This window comes from Dipodomys merriami, unplaced genomic scaffold, assembly GCF_024711535.1.
Source record: "Dipodomys merriami isolate MVZ:Mamm:240054 unplaced genomic scaffold, mDipMer1.0.p SCAF_56, whole genome shotgun sequence".
NCBI lineage: Eukaryota > Metazoa > Chordata > Mammalia > Rodentia > Heteromyidae > Dipodomys > Dipodomys merriami.
The window spans coordinates 8,542,929-8,555,702 of NW_027206135.1; the positions used below are offsets into that span (position 1 = coordinate 8,542,929).

Here is a 12,774-nt window from a genome sequence, read left to right on the forward strand (position 1 = left end):
GCTTATGTGGTGCTCAGGAATTGAACCCAGGGCCTCAGGCATGCAAGACAAGCACTCTACCACTGAGCCACCTTCCTAGCCCCCTGATTTCAAATTTTATTGTCAGGATTCTAAATTAAAGGTAATGGATATGTCAGGGGCTCTGATCTAATCATTTGCTCTGGTTTAATCATGTCACAGTGTATATGTGCATTCTAACACCACATTATATGATACAAATACACATAATAATCTCCAATTCTAAATTTCAAAATCAATCATACTGTTGATGGGAAATTTCAGGATGCATCTACTTTAAGTTTAATACAATTTGACAAATTAATGTATAAAGGAGGTTACCTGTGTTATTTTCTTACAGATACATCCAAAAGGAGAGAGAGTTTTAGGATGCTAGAATTTCTCAGCTATGTTAGCATTCAAAGAGGGGCATGAATGTTTCAAATGTCACAGTGTTAGGAAGGAATACAAGGGGGGAAAAAATCTACCAACATACTTTGTTGAGTGTTAGGTTTAATTTTTCAACAAACACAAACCAACATTAGTCTGCCAGACCCAAGGAGAGAGGAGCTTGACAGCCAGACCTCTGGCCTCACTGTAGAGAATACAAGAGGGAGTCACATGAGGACAGATGTGCACCTAACACATGGCTTCAGGGCTTAGATATCTGCCTAATGTCTTCTGTCTCCCTTAGGGAATTCTCACCCTGCAACCCACTCCCTCTTGTCCTCCTCCACCATGTCCTGAGCTCAAACAGAAAGGTGAGAAGGGGAAGACATGAAGAAAACACCTTAGAGGGAGGGGCTGAACTGACCTTGTCTCTGAAGATACATCTTTCCTGCATCCAGGATACCCAAGAAAAACTGGGGACAGGTTTTGCTCATGAGGCTCTCCATGGTTTCCTTGAGGTCTTCATACTGATTGAGGAGATCACACGCTTTCTGGGCCTGTTTCGCACCCTCTGGAGATGGCACCCAAGTTCTGTTTTGGAAACTCAGAAAATCTGATCCATCTAAAACTGCCTGTAAGAAGCCTTTGAAGCTCTCTCTAAAGGACAGCTCACACCCAAGTCTCACTTGTAATTCAACAGGATATTGAGAAAGAAAAGAATGAGATAAAGAGTTCAAATAACAAATTTGAAAGCAATATTAGAATTTAAGGATCTTGTCTGGAAATGGAGAATGGAAAGAAGGGTCTTACATAGGTAGGAGAATGAGCCAAAGATACATACAGTCAGAAACAAGGGAGAACAAATAATTTGAATTAAAAGGAGATTGAAAAGTTCAGAGAAAATAAGAGGTGAGATTGACATAATACAGACTAGGAACTACAGAGAGACAGGAGCCCAAATCTCATGATGCATAGAGTCAGCATCACAAGTGCTAGATAATGAACACAAATGTCCAAAGAAATTGAAGAAATAGCAGAAGGGATTATGTTTTAAGAGAGTCAAGCACAGGATAAGACAATTCTCTACCTCCAAATTTAAGCCACAGATGAAGATCACAAGAAAACACAACAAAGCACAATAGAAAAGCCTGCTGAAGTGGCAAAAATCTAGGTAATTTTGATTAATGTTCAACACATAACTCGAGAGATGGAGGCATGTAGACTTTTGTTGTGAGATGAGATGATGAGAAATCTCATCAAAAGGAATAGAGAAAGGGTTTCAATTACAACAACCCTCTGAAGAATTCTCCCAATTGTTTAAACTTACAGCTAAGCCCCAAGTATGTGGAGTAAGTATGAATCTCTTGACTTATCCCAATCATATACACACGGAAAAGCAGCTCCAGATCTGTCAACTCCTCATTACTGAAGTTTCCCTTGGACCATGTGTGCAAGAAAATTGCTGTTCCTGTTTCACTGTCCCAACGATGAGTCTGTAATTCATCCAGCCAAGCAGACCCCAGAGTTTGTGCCCAGGATTCATTGGCATAGTATGAGATTTGGCCGAGACGAAATGTGGTATGTTCATGGATCACTATGGATGGATGAATGTCCAGTAGCATAAGTGAAAACATAAGCAAAACAGAGAGAAGATAGAAAACAAACCAGTTACTAGAGAGAGAAGGATAATAACCAGTTCATCAATAATCTTTTCCCTCCCCAGAGCCCTTGCTGCCCTAGCACCATCCTCTAAAACAAACAACTGGACTTGGACACAAAGATGCAGATTATAAGCATCTGGGGACTAACTGTAAAGCTCATGGAAAGCCCACTCAAATCCATTCCCATCCACCCTACTAAGCAGCCAACAGAGATGTCCCTACCCTCTCCTCCTGGGAGGAGAGCAGCGAGTAGTGGAAGTTGAAGAAACAGCAAAGCATAAGCAGATGTGTGTTTCCTTCTCTAAACAAAGCTGATCTTTGATGTCTGCTAGCAACTAAACTACCCTGCCTCAACTCTCTTCTGTCTTCCTTCTCTCACCAACAAACAATGGTTTCCAACAGCAACTGAATATAAGAAAACCTTTCTATTTTCTCAGCCTCACCTTCCTACTCCATCCTTCATTTCCCCTCCCATCTGAACTCAAGTCATTTCCTCCTCTCTCATTTCCAGCCACCCTCCTTTTCACTAAGTTCTGCCCCCATGTAACTCTCTTCCTCAGCTGTTCCTCTTCCAAGGGGTGTGTGACATGCAAAGGTCACTTCATCTAGCTGTAAGAAGTTGTATGGTTGCCCAGTTTCTATACATAACTGTGCCTCTACACTCAATCGTGTCTCTTATTCTGATCAACCCAGCTTTCCCTCCCAATTCCAGTGTTTGAAACTCATCTCTGCTCCATTTCACCCTTTTTCACTTCCTGGTTTTTTTGTAAATTGAAGAATTTGTGGCCTCACAGCTCCTGTGACTGCTCCAGGCACCCACCACTGCTTTAGTGATGAGATTGAAGTCATTGTTAGTACACACGTCTATAGAACTATGAATAAGCCCTTCTACTGAGTCTAATTCATATATTTAATCACCAAAATACCTATCGGTCCACAGGTATCTCACCAAGCATATGAGCATGTGGAGATTGACCGGATAATCTCATCTGTCAAAGCACTTCCAACTGTAGAAGGATATTCAGGATTAAAATGCATTCTGGTGATTAACATGTCCATGCATGGAATCCCAGCTACAAACCTGGTGGGCTTTTTTGAACATTTTCTTGAGCAACATATTGACTGCCCAGGAATGCATTTTGACTTCCTGATGGGCCCGTAATTAAGATCATAATGGAACATTGCATTTCCACGTTACAGCTCACTTCTGTGTGTGATCACAGAGGAGAAAATGCAGCATTGGTATGAAAACCATCATCCATATTTAAGTTAATTTTGTGATCTCATCAAAACATATTGTCCAGCTAGGTACTGATGGCTCATTTTTGGAATCCTAGCTACTTAGTTTGACATCTGAGGATCATAGTTCAAAGCCAACATGAGTGAGAGAGTCTATGACACTTATCTCCTATTAATCACCAAAATACCAGAAGTGGAGCTGTGCCTCCAAACTGTAAAGCACTAAGTTTGAACATTTAAAAGCTTCAGACAGCAGGGCCTGAGTTCAAACCCCAGAACCAACTCCAAATATGCATTGTCCTAAAAGCAAAGGGTAGAGATTTGGTGCCAAAATACAAATGCTTAATTTCAGCCAGGCGCCAGTGGCTCACGCCTGTAATCCTAGCTATTCAGGAGGCTGAGACCTCCTGAGTAAGGATCGCGGTTCAAAGCCAGCCCAGGCAGGAAAGTTCGTGAGACTCTTATCTCCAATAAACCGCTAGAAAACTGGAAGTGGTGCTATGGCTCAAGTGGTAGAGCGCTTGCCTTGAGCTGAAGAGCACAAGGACAGTGCCCAAGCCCAGAGTTCAAGCCCCACAACAACAAAAAAAAATGCTTAATTTCATCCTGGGCTTTACCAAGGAGATAATTCACTAGGAGATACTAAGAAAGATACTAAATAACATTTAGGGAAAATTCTCCCTCAAAGAAACAAGTGAAATAGGTCAGGCACTTCAGCCCTACCACGGAAAGAAACATATAATCAGGAAAACAGCAACTTGTGGAAAACAGCTCCCTGTGGAAACTCCTTCTTCTTGACTCCCACGGTCATCAGGTGACCCTCTCCACCTCAAGGTTCCACCTGCTCTTCTCCAGAGTCACTGACACTCAATTCACTTTGAAACTTTGTGACCTGGTTGACCTCTACCATCACTGCAAATCTCCTCTATCTATTCCACTGCTTCAGAGTTACTAGGTAAGAAGCAAAGTGTAATTTGATCAACTCATTTTATACTTAAGATACTTCAATAGATTTCCTGAAAACAATCTAAACTCCTAAGCATGCCAGTGTTATACACAAAGCCCCTTGTCTACTAAGTCACCCAAGAAAGGGAAGAAGCAGTATAAGCAGGAAAATTCCACATCTTAGCTATGGTAAATAATGCTGCAATAAACACAGTTGTGCTGGTAGCTTTAGTGTGGTCTTGTTTGTGATCTTTTGGGTAAATGCCCAAAAGTGGGATTGCTGGGTCATAGGAGATTCTATGTGGAGTTTTTTGAGGGACCTCCATACTACTTTCCAAAGTGGTTGAACAAGTTTACACTCCCACCAACAATGCAGTAAGGTTTCCTTCTGTCCACATCCCCTCCAGCATCTGTTGTTGTTAGAGTTCTTGATTATAGCCATTCTAACTGGGGTGAGGTGGTATCTCAATGTTGTTTTGACCATAGCTAAGTCATGGAACCAAACCTGATTCTCCTCAGTAGATGAATGGATCGAGAAAATGTGGTATATATACACAATGGAATTCTATGCCTCCATTAGAAATAATGACACAGCCTCATTTGTTAGGAAATGGAAAGGCTTGGAAAAAATATATTAAGTGAAGTAAGCCAGGCCCAAAGAAACATAGGTCCCATGGTTTCCCTTATTTGCAATAACTAGTATATGTCTGAGACAAGCAGAAAAGTTCAGATAAGTTGATGTTAGGCGAAATGAACCCTAAGATAAGGATTCAAATATTTCTTTCTTGCGATTGTTTCTAATGTATTTATAAGATGATTTCTTTGTTGCTTTGTATGTCCCTCCCCCAAGGTATAACCCCTGCTTTCACTGTATTTGATGTTGGTATAATTTGTGGAGGGGAAGGGAAAAAACAAATCATTTAAGTAGGGATACAGGTGAACCCATTGCAACAATGAGATGTACAAGTCGTTATGTTGAAAAAAGAACTTTACAACTTTGGTGGAGGGAGGGGGAGAGAACAAAGGAGAAGGCAACCATGCTTGATAAGAAATGTACTCATTACCTTGCCCATGTAATTGTAACCCCTCTGTATGGTATTTTCACAATAAAAAAGAAAAAAGAAAATTTCCAGAGTCTCCAAAATCCAAGAATATCAAATTTGAATGAAACTGAAGGAAAAAGAAGAAAGTTGTTGTATAACCTTCCAGTCACCTAAGATCCTCAAAGAATAATCTGAGAAGAATGAGACTTCCTCTGATTAGAACACAGAAATCACAGAGGTTTTGGGCCACCTTCAGGAAGCCTAGAGCTCTTTCTTGATCACCAGTTTCCCCAAGCTTCTACCTCAATCTTGCAAGTATTCAAGTCACAGGCACCCTCATATTTACCCTTGCCTAGACACATCATCAGACATTTCCCTAAGCCCATCCTGGGAGATGGCTTTTACAAAGGTTCACATGCACACACACACACACGCACGCACACACACACACACACACACACACACACACACACACACACACGACAGAGAGAGCCTCTCCACATGACTCTGAGGTCATGCCCTCATCCCATGTGGTATCACACACTGCTTTCTCATTTCCTTCCTCAGAAGCTGAAATCACCTCATGCCCACTTCTCTATCAGAGAAGTCCCTCAGCCTCCCCCATCCACACACCTCTTTCAAGACCTTTCATTTCCCCTGCAGCTCGGCTTCAAGTTCTTTTCCTCCATTCCTTTCTAGCAGCAGTCCCTGTTTCTAGCATCTGTCCTCTGTCCTCTCACATCTATAGCAATGGATAGATCCCAGATGAGGGCCAGGAGAGCTCCTGCCTGGACCACTTCCTCACTAACATCAATAGTCCCTTATTGTAAAACAACTGGAGGGGAAGAACCTGATGCTCTTTACTTATATAGTAAGGTGTTTTGAGACAGAGACTACATTCTTGGAGCTTTGATTACAGTGTATTGCTGTAACTGTTTTATTGTTTTAGTTTTGTATTGCTGTTGACTTCTTCCTGTGTCGAATTTACATATTAAACGTTAGGGTAGACATGTATACATAGAAATAGATTTCATAGATAGGGTTTAATATTATATGAAATTTCAAACACATCTGCTTGGGAAGTCTTTGGAAACAGCCTCTGTGAATAAAGAAGTAGTTATTCTATTTTGAAAATTTCTAAAACAGTATTGCAGAAAACCACAAATTGAATTCTGAGAAACACAATGGTATCAGATTAACACTTTTATCACGTATTCAATAATGATTTCAGATTTATGCTTACTTATGTCTTCAGTACAGCCCAATATTTTATTGAAACTAAAAAGAATTTCTATTCTTGCCTGCTGCTTTTTTAATAATATTTTTATTATCTTTAAGTAATTGTACTTAGAGGGGTTACAATTCAACACATCAGTTTATGAGTAAAATACATCTTGATTAATGTCACCCCTTTCCATGACACTTTTAAGATCTACTTTGAGATAGCTATTTGTAATTTTTATAACCACATTTTAAAAAGTAAGGTGCACATGTAAGAGAATGTAGAATGCTTGAATTTTCAACCATTTTCAGATACTTGTCCTTATATTTTCCATGCATAGGGACCTTGTCATATATCTGAATCCTCAAGCCATTGTTTACATTCAGCCTCTGTGATTTTTCTATTAATATCTAAGTCTTTTTCAGTCACTTCGTACACTTGAAAATTCTGCAATACACAAGGTGTTTTATATGGGAAGTTAGTATTGTGGGGGGAAAACACAAATAATAATAGCAGTATACCTTACTTGACTTTAGGCTATTCCATCAAAGGGTAGTGGAAAATATTTCACATTTCTTACCTCGTTTAAAATTATTTGATGCATCCTATCTTCAGTAATCCTAATGCTTTACTTTTGTGTTTCACATAAAGTTTAATGTTACCTGAGATTAATGTTGTCTTTTGTACAAATATTCTGTGATAATGTTATCATAATCCACATCTTCTACCATTGTCTTTAAATAAAGGCAGTCCTCACAGATTCTCCTGAATTGAAAAGTCATTGATTCTCCTGAATTGAATACAATCTCCTAAGCTGCAGAATTGTTCTTTCATCACACAAGATTATAGAAAAGGCTTTTTGTTATACCTTTTATTGCAATTTATAAAGCATCCTTGTTTTTAGGTGAAGTTGTAGCTTTCCTAGATTCAATACAGATAAAGTTGCTATCTCTAGTTTGGTAGGAATGAGTTATGGACTATTCCATTTTCCTAGGCATTCTCTGATAGCTGCCATGTTTCTTTTCATATAAATTTTAGAATAATTGGTAACATTTTATTTCCATGCCTTAAAAAATATACACATAAAAGAGAAGTTATATACCTATATTGAGAGTGATTGTCAAAAGTCTAATCTAGCTTCAACAAAATAAGAGGTTATTACAATGAGAAAAACAGAGAGCTGTGATGAGATTATGTCATAAAGCAAAGCTATCGGTATTTACTTGATATTCAACTGACATTTGTTAGGACTAAATTTTGGCTAAAGGAACAGAAAATCAAAACTAAATACTAAAAACTATGATTATGTCTGTCTTGTTTTTTTTTTAAAAAAAAAGGAAAAAGACTGGAAGTAGACAAGGTCAGGGTTGTGACATTCCAAGGTATCTGGGAACTTGGCTTCCCAGGTTCCTCTTTTGCTTTGGGGGAGTTTTTGTTTGTTGGCTTGCTTGCTTTGCTTCAGTTTTTACCATTCTTAGTTCTCAATCCAAAGGTCTCCCACCCCATATTTGGAGGTGGTTGCCAGAGTTTCTTCCATCGTAGCTCCTTCACTATTGTTCCAAGAATACTGGGTATATCCTGTGCGATGAGCACAATGAAACCCCCAGGTGCTACTAATGGAGGATGGTTTTAAAGTGCCTTCTCCACCAGCAACCAGGGGTAGAGGAAGAGATGAATATCTGACCTCTAAGGGTGTCAGACAAACTTACAGAAGCTGAGGGGCAATCATGTGACCGCAACTAGCTGAAAGCCCTCCTTTATTTGATTGATTAAATTGAGAACAGTAGAGTTTTACTCTACCCAGCTAACAAATAAGATAAGGGGTATAAGGGGTGATTTTATTCTTCTGCCCTATAATTCCATATGTCCAGCCATCTATCCACATAAGTATATAGATACCAAATTCATGCCCAGTTTCACTTGAATCATCAATCTGGAAATAACAGTTCAACAATTCATGAGGTTTTTCAAGATCTTTTTTATCCATGTCGGCCTGATACTGTTTCAGTATTTTTAATGTTAAAACAACATAATTTAAGCCAAAGGCTGGTGGCTCATACCTATAACCCCAGCTATTCGGGAGGCTGAGATCAAAGGAGCCCACTTTGAAGCCAGCCCAGGCAGGAAAGTCCATGGGACTCTCATCTCCAATTAATCACCAAAACGCTAGAAATAGAGTTATAGCTCAAGTAGTAGAATAACAGCCTTGAGTGATAAAAAGTTATGGGATAGATTCTAGGCCTTGAGTGCAAGCCACAGTAATGGCACAAAAAACAAGAACAGAAAAAAAGAAAAAGATGAAAGAAAGAAAGAGAGAAAGAAAGAGAGAGAGAAAGAGAGAGAGAGAAAGAGAGAGAGAAGAGAGAGAGAGAAAGAGAGAGAGAAAGAGAGAGAGAAAGAGAAAGAGAGAGAAAGAGAGAAAGAGAGAGAGAGAGAAAGAGAGAAAGAGAGAAAGAGAGAGAGAGAGGGAGAGAGAGAGGGAGGGAGAGAGAGGGAGGGAAGGAGGAAGGGAAAAAGGGAGGGAGGGAGGAAGGAAGGAAGGAAGGAAGGAAGGAAGGAAGGAAGGAAGGAAGGAAGGAAGGAAGGGAAGGAAGGAAGGGAAAGAAGGAAGGGAAAGAAAGAGGGAGGAAGGAAGGGAAAGAAAGAGGAAGGAAGGAAGGAAGGATACATAATGATACATAATCTAAAATTGCTGTTGTTCAGGATAGTTTTAAATAATTTAAATTTTACATGAATAGACTTAGAATCTACTCATTCTTACAGACACCATAGAATCTTCCCTCACCTTTGGCAGAACATCAGAGCTACACCCCTGGGCCAAGTCCTATTGTGTTATATGAAGTCACTTTCCCAACTTTCACTGAAGGCTGACATAATCATCTTATTTAAGACACAGTAACATATACACCCATGAGCTTTATAAAATTTCCTGGAACAACTTTCCAAAGAACACTGTCTATTGCATCAAGTAACTTCTCTCCTGTAGGAACTAGTGGCAGCAATCTCCCTGTGGCCTCAGGACCAGGGAACTGCACTTCTCTTGAGCAACTTATGATCTGAATAACTTTATCTGTGAATATATAACTTAACCACTCTTCACCAACTTACAGTCCTCTAATAATTGGTGACCTATACCTAACCAGTTTATAATGCACCAGCAACTTTTTTTTGTTGTTTTGATTGTTTTGTTTTTGCTTTTGCTTTTTTTGGTCGTAGGGCTTGAACTCTAGGCCTGGGCGCTGTCCCTGACTTCTTCTTCTTCCTCCTTTTTTTTTTTTTTTGGTGGGTCATGGGGCTTGAACTCTGGGCCCTCAGCTCTTCAGCACAAGGATGTCCCTGAGTTCTTTTGCTCAAGGTTATCACTCTACCACTTTGAACAGAGCCACTTCTAATTTTCTGCTGTCTATTGGAGTAAAGAGTCTCAAGGACTTTCCAGCCTGGACTGGCTTTAAACTGTGAACCTCCGATTTTAGCCTTCTGAGTAGCCAGGATTACAGATGTGAGTCACCAGCGCCCAGCCCATGCAGTACTTTTTTAATGTGTACAACTTCCTAGCCGGGTGCAGATGGCTCCACTGTAATCCTAGCTACTCAAGGAGGCTACCATTTGAAGATCCCATTCCAAGCCAGCCCAGTCAGCAAAGTCCATAAAAGACTCTATCTCCAAGTAGCCACCAAAAAGCTGGAGGTGGAAGTGTTGCTCAAAGTGGTAGATCTCTAGCCTAGAGCAAAAACTGTGAGATCCTGAGTTCAGCCTTGATACCTGCACACACACATACACACACGTGCATACACACATGAAATGTACAGCATTCTTGAGTTGTTTTGTTAATGTTTATTAGAGTAAGTTAATTGCACAAAAGAGTTTCATTGTGATGTAACATTAATATGGCACCCATTAGATCAAATTCACCCCACTTACATTAGTTTTATTGGTCATATATTCTCCTTGGACTGTATTCTAATATTATGATACATCTATCTTTAAAATTGTGTGTATATTTTGAGTAATTAGTAAATTATTTTTAGAGCCAAGTAGTTATTGTGGATCGAAATATGGGCTTGTAAGTTGCTCCATGATTGGGGACCTCAGACTTCAGATATTTCAGTAATAACAAAGATTCGGAAACTTTGTTTTAATCTCTACTGCCACCTCATGGCAACCCTCTGAATTTTATCCCTTTCTATAGCTTTCAATACTCACTACAAAACCTTACTAGGAGATGAGAGGAAGATGGCAGAGATGTAGCTGGGCTATGTGTGAGCTCTCTCCAAGAAACCAGTTTTTGCAATTCTGGGACTAATTCACTACGGGAAAATCACACCAAGTGAGCCGTAATAGTACAAAGATTCTGCCTAGGGAGAAAAAAATTCAGGCAGTTTGCACCAGAAGACAGATTTGAGCACAGCGGCTTCCATGGCCACTGGCAGCTGCTGTGTGACTGGCCAGACAAGGCCGAAGCAAAGGCCGGAGACGGAGGGCTGCCTCTCCTCACCCACCTCCAGCACGGACTGAACGATCAGAAGCGAATTCCACATCCTGCGGACCACTGGCGCAGATCGGGATGGGCCCAAAAGCCAAGGGAAACCGTGAGTATCCCCACTCCTTCCCACGGAACAGCGCAGTGTAGGAAGCCCTCCCCCTCTCGGCCACTGAGAACAAGGCCATATTGGATACTGGTGTAGACTCTGCCTTGACAGCTAGCAGATAACTCGGGACACAAACGCAGCAGGCTGCACTATTTTTCTTCAGGGCAAGGGATTGGACCTGTGAGAGTCGGCTCCGCCCAGGGGAAGGCTGCCCCATCCAGGGGAAGGCTTGATGAAGGCCGGAGGGAATCACTACCTGGTGAGCACCAAGAGGTAGCCATGACTCCTTGTAGGCAGCCAAGAAATTCCACCCATACCTCACCGGAACTGGCCGCTCAGCCGACTGCAGGAGCCTTACTAAAATTCATTTAAAATAATAAATAAAAATTGGGCAGGCTATAAAAGCCTGGGAAAAGCCACTGACTCCAGACAGGCCAAAACCTCAACCACACCCAAGCTCAGTTCCAGCAGCAACAAACTGCAATCTCCAGCCACCTCCTCCGGGCAGCACAAAGGAAAAAAAAAAAAAAAGAGAGAGAGAGATCGTGCTTTTTAGTCTGAGAAGAAGGTCGCCAAGTCCCCAAACCTGTAAAGCAGAACGTTTCTCTGCGCACCCAAACAAGCTGATTTGAGAAAGCAACCAAGCAACCAGGAAAACCAATCACAAGCAAATCAAAGACACCATCAAGAGACTGGAACACGGACTTAGGGGAGACATAAAAGCCCAAATAAATAGAAGATACTTTTTTCTCTCTTTTTCCTTTTTTCCCAATTATATTTTTTGTTATTTTTCATTTTTTAACTTCCTTAAAATTTTTTTTTGTTCCTCCTCTTTTTATTTTTTGCAACTAGTTTAACTCTCTGTTACCTTTTCTTTTCTTTTTATGTCAGTTTTTTATGTGTGTTTGTTGGTAGTTTAGTTTCCTTCTCTTTTTCTTTTTGCAACAATCCTGTTGTTTTTTTTTTTCCTTCCTCATTCCTGTTTTGTTCACAAGATACACAGCCTACGGTTACCACTACACTTCCTCCATAACTGTGTATAGACTTAATTCAGAGTATAAATTGATCACCCAATTCCCCACTGCACAATATTAGTATTCTTAATTTTAGTATTATTATTTCATACATATATAATTGTCCTAATTTTTTATTTTTAATGAATATGTTTTCTTTCCTTTTTGTTTTGGTTTTGGTTTTTTGTTGTTTTTTTGTTTTTTGTCTTTTTGTTTTTTTCTTGTTTTGTTTTTAATTTTTCTTCTCTTTCTTACTTAGAAGTTAAGTCATAACTTTCCTCACTCTGTTACTTTCTTTTGCTACATCCCTCTAATCTGATTTTTCTCCTATATTTCATTGTATATCTCAATCTTTCCCCTAACTACACTTCACCCATTTATAATTATTTCTACTGCTTTATTCCTTCTTTGCTTTCTTTACTCTGTTGAACTCCAAATGTGAAACATTGAGCTAGACTATATCTATAGTTAGTGAAACTGTGCCAAAGTGGCTCAGGGTGTTATCCCTTCAGCCCAAGCGATCCTAAACCTCAGAACAAAGCTACTCACTGATTACAACTGTTTTAATCCCCACTTCTGAAACATAATTACCCCCCCACAAAGATAAGCAGAGATAAATAAGGGAATTCCTATCTATAATTGGGAACCTCTAAAATCGGTGCAAAGATACTGCCC

At 40.0% G+C, this 12,774-nt stretch overlaps 1 protein-coding gene across 1 annotated transcript; it reads right to left on the bottom strand.

The window, feature by feature from the left end:
• Nucleotides 1-518: 518 nt before the first annotated feature.
• On the bottom strand, nucleotides 519-2,009 carry LOC138812084 (T-cell surface glycoprotein CD1c3-like). The gene is made up of 3 exons (XM_070000022.1): nucleotides 1,720-2,009; nucleotides 812-1,095; nucleotides 519-592 (listed from the first exon to the last, which is right to left on the bottom strand). Exons 1-3 carry the CDS (start codon nucleotides 2,007-2,009, stop codon nucleotides 519-521), a joined length of 648 nt encoding a protein of 215 aa, XP_069856123.1.
• Between the last annotated feature and the right edge of the window lie 10,765 nt (nucleotides 2,010-12,774).

Coding starts and splice junctions, on each gene's coding strand:
- LOC138812084 (XM_070000022.1), bottom strand. CDS start 2,009: ATGCTACTGGACATTCATCCATCCATAGTGATCCATGAACATACCACA. Junction 1,096..1,719: donor TACTCCACATACTTGGGGCT/TAGCTGTAAGTT, acceptor TTCTTTTCTTTC/TCAATATCCTGTTGAATTAC. Junction 593..811: donor GATGTATCTTCAGAGACAAG/GTCAGTTCAGCC, acceptor TATTCTCTACAG/TGAGGCCAGAGGTCTGGCTG.